This window comes from Eptatretus burgeri, chromosome 11 (assembly GCF_056783735.1).
Source record: "Eptatretus burgeri isolate ZD-2024b chromosome 11, Ebu_testis_v1, whole genome shotgun sequence".
Lineage (NCBI taxonomy): Eukaryota > Metazoa > Chordata > Myxini > Myxiniformes > Myxinidae > Eptatretus > Eptatretus burgeri.
This window is the reverse complement of record NC_140971.1, coordinates 2,420,553-2,431,215: the sequence shown is the minus strand read 5'-3', so window position 1 is coordinate 2,431,215 and position 10,663 is coordinate 2,420,553. Positions and strand designations below refer to the sequence as shown.

Sequence of the window (10,663 nt, the reverse complement as noted above, 5' to 3'; positions counted from 1 at the left end):
GTCCTTCTCACCTCGGACCCGAGCTCCTTGGCCTCTTCCCACAACTCTTCTCAGCCGACTCCAGAACCCAATTCGATGACACACCGATGATTTCGCCACCCGACTCGACTCTCTGCTACACCGATGACTCGACTCACTCTTTCTGCCCGACTCGAATCTGCTCTCCAACCAAAAACTGACTCACTCTGCCTTGCGCTCGCCTTCTTATAGGCGGGCAGGAGCAAACAATATGCAAATATCCGGATCAGAATGACCTCGGGGGCGGAGCCACGCTCGCCAATTGGTCAGAAGAAAGGGGGCGTGAATCTCCCCTGATCCGAGAATTTGCATATATCGATTTCACACAGATGCGCCTGGAGGCGGGGCCAAGCCGCCCCATGCTTGCTTATTGGATGGAGCAAAAGTGGGCGTGTTGCGTTTGTGATCCGAATTTTCCTCGGAAAGGCCGCTATTTGCGCTCACGGCTCGGTGCGTATCGCTGAACGGGCCCAAGACAGCCCGACGCTCAGTGTTCACAGGTGGTGCAGGAATGGCCGTAGAAGGAGAGAGGCGAAGGTGGTGGAGGGTTTTCGGTGGTGGTTTGATGGTTATGGTGCCGTTTGGGAATGGCGGTGATGCGATGTTTGCGGGATTGAGTTGTGAAGGTAAAGGTCGTGGCTGTTGGCGTTGTTGTTGTTGTCTGAGGGTTGGAGCGTGGTTGTAGTTGGTGACGATAGCTGGCGTGGTGGTTAAGGTAGTTGTTGTGTGATGGCGGTTGAGACGTGGTTGGTTCAAAATAAAGATAGAACAGAAAAACGCCTATCTCAAAGCGTCGCAGCCCGAATGAATCACATAAATTCCCTCTATACAACGGGTTTGGGGCTAACTACACATGTACTTAGAGATATCTCACCTACGGGCCCTGAATGGTGGTTTGCGAATTTCCACAGCGGTAACAATATATATATATATATATATATATATATATATATATATATATATATATATATATATATATATATATATATATATATATATATCTTCTTCTTCTACTTCTTCTTCTTTCGGCTGCTCCCGTTCGGGGTCGGCACAGCGGATCATCCGTATGATGCGCATGGTGATTTGGCACATGTTTTACGCCGGATGCCGTTCCTGACGCAACCCTGGTCGCCTCTTACAACACAGGGATATGGTACACCTATTTTAACCGGGGTATACACCGGCCCAGTACAATGGTACTCATTTCGCCGACCTCGGAAGGATGACAGGCTGAGTCAACCACCAGGTGTATTTATTCAGTGGCCCAACGGGGCTTGAACTCAGGAGCTTTTGGATCCCAAGCTGCTGCCCTAACCACTGCGCCAACACCAGGCTCATATATATATATATATATATATATATATATATATATATATATATATATATATATATATATATATATATATATATATATATATATATATATATATATATATATATATATATACACATATACATACACAGTCATGCGCAATTAACGACGGGGTTACGTTCTGAGAAATGCATCGTTAAGCCATGTCGTCACTGTGCGAACATCATAGTGTACTTACACAAACCAAGATGGTATAGCTTACGACACACCAAGGCTATATGGTATAGCCTATTGCTCCTCGGCTACAAACCGGTACAGCATGTTACTGTTCTGAATACTGTAGGCAATGGTAACACACATCCAAGATAGATGGAAGACATATTAGTTTTACCTTTGTGCTGTTCATGACTGCCATGTGTGTTGTGAGCCGCTGCTTCCAATCTCCTCTCGCATCGATTACAGAAAGGTGAATAAATAGCGTTTGGATTTTATAAATACGTAATCATTGCATCGATGTTATAATTTAAAAATGAAGAAACGAGCACCTGTCAGTTGTATGATGTATTTTTGGAACAGTGTGAATGTTTGAACAACATAAAAAGCTTTACCAAAAATTAATTTGTGTTTTAATATCTACTGTAACAACGATTTATGCATGAATTTCTTTAACTCAAAGGTAATTTACTTGCTGGAACGTAAACGTGAAAAAACAGGTCAAATAGGGAGAAAATAGGGGTGTTTTAGGATGTTCGGTCAAAATTGGGTCAGTTTGAACGCTGATTTTCTTGAATTCCGATTTAGCGCGACCCCGCTTTTTTCGGACCTCAACGATCATGTCATAACAGGGCCACACTGTAGTTGTTTATTATAATTATCAAGTATTATGTACTGTACATAATTGTATGTGCTATACTGTATTTTTATACGACGGGCAGCGCTACGACGGCTTTGACATCACGAGGCGATAGGAATTTTTCAGCTCATTATAATGTTATGGGACAACCGTCGTATATGCGGTCCTTCGTTGACCGAAACGTCGTAATGCGGCGCATGACTGTACATACATACAAGATGAGAGTTTTAGTAAAATATAGATAGATAGATATATCAACCCGAGAGTGCACCACGGCAATGATGGGCCAAATTTCCCGATTTGAGGTCAGTTTCTTGATTTTCAGACAAACACACACATACCAAAAGATTGACAACTTTGACTTCCTGCCATTTGTTTGCTTTTTGACCTTTGAATTTGTTTGAATAGCATTTTTATTTTCAGGGTTTGGTGGTGTTATCGTGGTATTTGTTCCCTGGGATTTCTAGCTCCATACCACAACTATGCCCTTGACAGTGAAGCAGAAGACAAAAGTGGTGGCTCTGTGGTATGAGGCTAAATCATATGTGGACACCCGCCGGAGGTTCTGTTGGGAATACAACCTCAGACCATGTGATGTACCCATAAATTGTGCCATTCAATGCATTGTGAAACATTTTGAGCACAAGGGTACAGTGCACAACCAGTGCAAGGCCAGCATCAGCAACCAGGAGCCAAGCCAACATAGACGCCGTGTGGGATTCTGCAGTGGACAGTCCCAAGAAGTCCGACCGCCGTTGCTCCCGGGAGCTCGGCATCAAACCAACATCAGTCTGGCATATCCTCACCAAGGAAGTGAAGCTTTCCCCATAAATCATCTCTATTTGGCAAAACTGGGTCAGGATGACATAAGGAGACGACTTGATATGTGCAATTGGCTCAGTGACAGGATGGAGTGCTACCCAAACTGGATCAACCTCATCTGGTTCAGTAATGAAGCCCTTTTCCACTTGAACGGTGCTATCAACAACCAAAACAACATTTTCTGGCAAGTGTCCACATAAGATTTAGCCTCATACCACAGAGCCACCACTTTTGTCTTCTGCTTCACTGTCAATGGCATAGTTGAGCTGCGGAGCTAGAAATCCCAGGGAACAAATACCACCACAACACCAAACATTGAAAAGGAAAACGGTATAGGTCAAAAAACAAAGAAATAGCAGAAAGTCAAAGTTGTATGAAAATTTTTGAAACACCCTGAACATCAAGAATTGCCTTGCAGGGTGGGAGGTTGTGCCCACGACGAATCTCCCAATATTATTATAATCTTCTGTGATGAAGCCCAGCACAAGGTCTGTTGCGCTCAAATCAAAGACAGGTTGGTGACCTCTGTTATATTTCCACCTCTCCTCCAGTCTAGCTTTCTATATTTTTTCGGCCATTTCAACCATCTCTGGCTTTTTCAGCATGCATATGTTTCTCCAGTTAATCCATCCTGGTTAAATTCCTAAACTGCAGGCTTACCGCACACCTCAACTCTTTTATTTTTTTCCCCTTTCTCCCATGAGTGGAACCGATTTCCAGAATGGTTCAATCCCACTCTTCCCTCCCACATTTCAAGCAGATAGTGTACCACCACCTCATGCCATCCGCTATCCTTCCCAACAATATTTTATACCTCCGTTAACTCAACTTATCCCGACCCTCTTATTTGCAGGTTACTGTATTTTTCCCTGACTCTCCTCTTCTCTTGTTCATCAATTTCCTTGCTTGTGTTCAATTGTATCCCAACTACTCCATTGTCACAATGTTGCCTTTTTTACCCAATATCACCTTGCACTTCCAGGAGCTTAGATTTTGTATTAAAAAGTTTCACATATATTATGACAACAGCATAAACTAGAACAGCACTCGGTGGAGCGCATACCTCTGCCAAGCTGAACAGTTTACGTTTTGTATGCCACCGATATGTCACATCTGGATCCAGACCATAACAAAGTCTAATCAGCTTGTTCTTGTCACCGACCAAACCCGTCCACAATTTTTTGAAATATCCTGCAAAACATCGTTTTTGGCCCTATCTCTCAATGGTGAAGAATCACTTGAAAATTAAAAAAATTCTCATATCCAGATCTTCACCAAAATGGAATCAATTAGTCCTCGTCACAGATCCAGCCCTCCACAAAGTTTAGTCCGAATCCGTCCACAACGTTTTGAGATATCCTGCTATATATTGTTTTTGGCACTATCTCTCAATGGTGACGAATCACTTAAAAAAAATTCTCGGATCCGGATCTGCAACCGGATCTTCACCAAATCGGAATCAATTCATCCCTTTCAGCAAGTTTTGCCTGAACCAGTCCATAACTTTTTGAGATATCCTGCTCATAGACAAACAGATGGACAAACAGACAAACAGAGGTGAAAACATAACCTCAACTACACTGTAACCAGTTTTATGTAACAGTAAAAACAAAAATATCTCATTTGGTGCATTGTGCTTAACATTTGAGAAAACTGAGAAGTACATAAGACGCAGACGGACGATGCAAACAGAAGTGGCGAATATGCATATAAATACGGATTTACACATACCTCTCACATCGACAAAAACTTCGGATTCAATTCTCCCCAGTGCAGAGATGGCAACGCAAGTGAGATTGAGTGAGTGATGAAGAGAAGACACAATGAGAAAAGAGTGACCAGGAGATGATGGTGAAAGCGTAGGTTGGAAATAGCCGAAGTCTGGGAATTTGGGTAAGGAAGCTGCAAGTCGAGAGCCACGAGGACTCAGAAAATGTGGAGGGAAGGTACTAGTAAAATGGGAAAGATTATGAGAGTGCTGAGAACGGAATGGGAGTGATAAAGATCTCGAAGGATGGAGCTTTATTGGAAAGGAGTCAGAGGGTCGTGAGCTGAAGCGAGATGAGGACAATGAGTTCACGATACGTTTGTTTCGGAGAGGGTAAGGAGACAAACCAGAGACAATGGAATAGCGGGAAAGGGAACGTGAACGGAGCAACTTAGATGAGAGAGCACTAGAAGCAGAGAACCAGGAAACAGAGGGAGTAGGATTACCAATGGCTGAACAAGAGAGATTCAAAGCATGGCCACGGAGATGAGGAATGAGAGAGGGTGGGGGAGATGGATAGAAAACAGGGGAAGAGCGACGAGCTGTGGATAGAAAGGAAGACAGACAGAAAGAGAGGGTCACTGAAACTGTAATTTCCAGTCTAAATGTCACATTTTCATACAATTATAATTAATGACTCATTTTGACATTCAAAATCTCATCCTTTGTTGTACCCACCATTTCAAAGTCCCAATTACCAATCCAGCAAAATACATTCTTATCAGGTGGAAGGGTTGCTCTACCAATATATAATGGTTGTTTACTCGGCCAAGGAAGCTGAACACACGCATCGTCTCAATAAGGGAAGGAGGAGACCAGATAGAGATGAGTACATACATGTTATTCCACTGTGATTCGGTGTGGTGACAACAATCGTACTAAATGCATTATAGAGCTTGTTGTCTTTAAAGAGGAAATATGCCTCTAATACCTCAACTGGAATTGTCACTATGGACTCCTGTGGCACACCAGTAGGAGGTCCTGACCAAACAGGGGGTGGGTGGCAACCACACATCCACCTCATTTAAGTACCCATTACCACTTTTGAGTTGCAGCCAGGATGATAATTATCAACATTAAATGGGAAAACTGATTCAGTTGCAGCCTGTGGAAAACACAGAACTGTCCACTGCCAAATACAGTCAGCTGCTCCACTGCTAACCACAACATCAATCAGCTGACATTGACTTTAGAAGCCATTTTTCGGCAGGATCACCAGTCCACTTCCTGGGGAAAGGAATCAATCCACAAACGCATTTTGGGATCCCTGGCTGTCATCAGTGTGGAGTGGATTCCCCCCCCCCCCCTCAGCTGCCAGACCAGTTTCATCGCTTGTTGGCAAATAATCAGCGACAGGGCAGACAGCAATGCATACGAAGGAGGCTCCCAAGTATGTCAAATGTGTAAATGTCAAAAGCAATCAATATATAAATAACAAAGAAAGACCCACCCACATCTCTCATCTGTGAATGGAGGGAATAGCCAATCAGCTCTCACCTAATCAACTAAGCCCAGTTGGCTAGGAGTATATCAATAAACTTACACCTCCAATGCTCCTCCAGCCGAAACTTCTGCATAAAGCATCCAAGAAGACCCACACAAGGTAAGCGCTATGCTGTATCAAACCCTTCCCATTGTTCCTCCACAGCTATAAAGACATTCAAAAATAGTACACACATGAGAATCCCAATGCTACACACCCCCTCCCTCAGCTGCCAGACCAGTTTCATCACTTTCCACAGGTGAGAGATGTGGGTGGGTCTTTCTTTATTATATATACACACACACGAGGTCCGTCTAAAAAGTAACGGGACTGAGCCTGCTGTGTGCTCCACTTACACAACTTTAATGAACGGGTTGCGTCACAGTCTTTCGCAATATATATATATATATATATATATATATATATATATATATATATATATATATATATATATATATATATGTATATATGTATATATATATGTATATATATATGTATATATATATATATATATATATATATATATATATATATATATATATATATATATATATATATATATATATATATATATATATATATATATATATATATATATATATATATATATGATTGGTGATGGTTGACTGTGCTCAATGTGTGATTTTTTACAGGTCGTGCTTTACACGTTGTCTTGTCTGAGTCATGACGCTACGAATCGTGAGCAGAGAGCCAATCTGAAGTTTCTTGCCAAGCTTGGCAAAACACCTTTCGAATCCTTCGCAATGCTGCAGCAAGTTTACGGAAAAGAAACGATGTCACGTACACGTGCATTTGAATAGCACAAGAGGTTCAAAGAGGGACGGGAGGAGGTTGAAGACGATCCACGGTCTGGAAGACCTTCAATGAGCGAAATGGCGGACAACATCGAGCGTGTGAAGCAGATGGTGCATGCAGATCGTCGACTCAAGGTGCTGATGATTGCGGAGGAACTCTCCATCAACAAGGACACTGTCTGGAGCATCATCAATGAAAATCTCTAAATGCAGGAGGTGTGCGCAAAGATGATCAACAAGTTGTTGGCAGAGGACCAGAAACAGCAAAGAGTCACTGTCTGTCAAGACATTATCGAGCGCCTCGAGGACGATCCAGACCTGCTCGGGAGAGTCATTACTGGCAATTAATCGTGGATATTCGAATACGATCCCGAGACCAAACGGCAGAGTCGTCAGTGGAAAAGTCCAGCATCACCAAGACCAAAGAAAGCAAGGATGTCGAAGTTGAAGGTCAAGGTGATGCTCATCACGTTTTTTGACATCAAAGGCATCCTCCACTTCGAGTTTCTACCACAGGGTCAAACGGTGAAAAAATACTTGTACAAGGAGATCCTCCGGCGCCTCATGAGATCAGTCCGGGACAAGAGGAGGGATCTGTGGGAGAACAATGCCTGGGTGCTCCACCATAGCAACGCCCCTGCTCACCGGGCCCTGTGCATCCAATAGTTTCTGGCGGAGAGGAACGTGCAAACTCTGGAGCAACCCCCGTATTCGCCAGAGTTTGCCTTTGTGATTTTTTCCTATTCCCCAAGCCCAAGGGGTTGATCTATGGGACCCGATTTCCTGATGTGGAGGCCATCAAAAGAGCCGTGACGACGGAGCTCCGGAGGATTCCAGAAGAAGTCTTCCGGGGGTGCATCGAAGCATGGAAGAAGAGGATGGACAAGTGTGTGAGACTGGAAGGAAACTATTTTTAAGGGGACAAGCTATGATTTCAATATATTTTTGGGAATGAAATTTCTGTGGTCAGTCCCGTGACTTTAAGATGGACCTCATATGTATATATGTATGTATATATATATATATATATATATATATATATATATATATATATATATATATATATATATATATATATATATATATATATATATATATGATGGACAACTCCACCACAGTCAATGTTGAGTCATCGTGAAAACCACCATCCCCACTTCCCCCCAACTAGTCCTCAGGTAATTGGCATTATGTTTCTGCTCGTACTTTTTGTGATTCATCTCTGCCTAATCATTATTCATGATGGTTCACTTCCATATACTCATTATTCATGATGCTCGATGGTTCCACCAATCAGGTAATCCCGTCCTTTCTTTCTTTCAACCAATAAACATAGAGGAGATTACATTGTAACTTTATAAATGAGAGTTTGGTGCTTCTTTTTCATCTGCTTGCGGATTTATCCTGAGGAGTGCAAGTCGAAAAGCTTTGATTATGTCTATTTTATTGAAATGCATATTAAACTTTTGTTGTACTTTGTTTTGTTGTACTATATATATATATATATATATATATATATATATATATATATATATGAATGTTTGTTACGAAGCCCGGTGGGGGGGGGGGGGTACTGAAAAGTGGAAGAAGTAGGAGAGCTGGCAGGGCTGAGAGTTGGGCAGGAGAAGCGACAGAGTGGGGATAGGGTGGGAAACTGCACCGGTATATAAAGGATTTTTTGATTAATTGATAAATCAGTTCTATTACTCCAGCACAGACACAGCACATACACCGCCCATGGACCTCGGACACAACAGACAAAATGAACGACGAATGCTTTGTTGCACCATCACAGGCTGACCACGTGTCCTGTATGTTATGGGATCATCCCATTTAATACTTTCCTGGGACGCCATTTGTACCGTGGCATAACTCAAATCACCCGTGCACATGTGCGAGTAGCTCGGCAGAGATTGTGCAACAGTTAAAGCGACGGTTGTTTCTTCCGCTTAATTGTGGGGGACGTGGCATGGCATCCTCTCTCTCAATCGTGGTGGATGACCTTACTGTACTATACAACTGCCAAGGATGGATCGACGATAGGCACATTTGTGGAAAATCGAAAATTATTCGCCCGTTGGGTTAAATCGTACCACGAAGTAACCCGTCATTCTAATACAAATATGGCAGTCGACTTCCGAGTGTGGCGCCAAGGAAAAGAGTACAGAAGAAGAAGCATATTTAGACTTTTAAATCGCAAAATTACTGACTTTATAAATCGGGAAAAAGACACAAGGGAGAGATAAGCATCGAGGTGGTCTGAGCGTTTGGGTTCCTCTTTAATGTATACCTGAAGAAGTGAAAAATGATATCAAATGTCCAGTCACCGTCAATGATGAATCTGTGTAAAAACTGTTGGATGGATGGAAGTCGTGAGGGAGGCAGAAAGCGCGAGCATTGCAAAGTTCCATTTCTCAAAGCAAATTGATCCTTTACAGATATAAAATGCTTTTTGAAACCATACATCTTCAAGGGAGAGGAATCGCATGGCGGTTGTGAATTGGTACGTACTGTACAGCACTTACCATAGCAGACAGCTTTGGGTTACTGCAGCACGAAAACGGTGAACATATCGTGTTTATTTCGTTAGGTTCCAATTGTGCGTTGTCAAGCCATCTGTGCAGTCAGCCAATGGGTGGAAGACTCAGTTCGACTAATGAGGTGTGCTGGCCTTTGGCTGTGTTATATGTCAAGTGATATCTCTTAACCAATGAGATTGTGCATAAATGAAAAAGTGAGAAAAGTGATCTTTAAAGGCTCAGATGGTGGATGAAAATACCCTTAGGACAATCCCTGGATCAGATTTGGGCTGTGTGCCAAATTTGGTGGTTGTTGGTAAAGTGGTCCTTGCAAAAAATGCGAACAGACAGACATCCAATGAATCTTATTTATCAGATACATATCTATATCCATATACGTAAAAATGTATAATCCCAGTGTCGTGTGGTTTGTCAGGATGGTGCACAGGTAATGAATGCCTTTACCTTTGAGCTGTCTATAACCTGCGTTTCATTCCAGACCAGACTATAAAACGTCCGATTGGTGCTTCAGAGGGATAGCGTTACATCACAAAGTGCACCTTCACACAGATATTCATTATAAACTGGAAGTCCCATCTGCTCGCATTAGTTGATTGATATTAAAGATCGCAAACTGTCATTTGTTAATAAATGGGTAACGTACTGTTTCACTTACATAATGGGAAACTGCATCGCTTTAGGAGAGAAGCAAAGATGGAAGAAGCTTTTCATGTACTTTGAAGTTCGCATCTCTGCACCAGATTAAATTGTATGTTTTGTTTTATCATATCTTGCCTCTATGTGTATGTTTTTCCCTCTTCTCTTCATTACAACCTGTCAGTTTGTGAAAAAACACTTCTATTTGTTGTCTTGCTTTACCACCGATGTTGAGTTTTTGTTTTGTTTTTTTTGCATTAAAATAAATACTTGTGGAATTACTTCAATTATTCTGAACATTCCGTCACAGCCGTACTTGTACATTTGGTATAATCAGAATGTCTAAAGTGCTTGTACAAAAGGCTGACAGAACATCAGTGGGCAGAAGTGAGCGAGTTGTATCTCTGCTGAAGGCAGGA

At 42.1% G+C, this 10,663-nt stretch overlaps 1 protein-coding gene across 6 annotated transcripts in view; it reads right to left on the bottom strand.

Annotated features, from left to right (window-relative positions):
• Window positions 1-10,663, bottom strand: part of LOC147016299 (receptor-type tyrosine-protein phosphatase S-like) — a 118,880-nt gene that overhangs the window by 107,803 nt on the left and 414 nt on the right. For 5 of the 6 annotated variants that reach the window (XM_085844904.1, XM_085844907.1, XM_085844902.1 and 2 more), the window contains exon 2: window positions 4,737-5,315. The exons of the other annotated variant lie outside the window; for it this stretch is intronic. In XM_085844904.1, coding sequence (XP_085701030.1) covers window positions 4,737-5,315 — 579 coding nt within the window. The remainder of the gene's footprint in view (window positions 1-4,736; window positions 5,316-10,663) is intronic. 6 annotated transcript variants of the gene reach the window in all.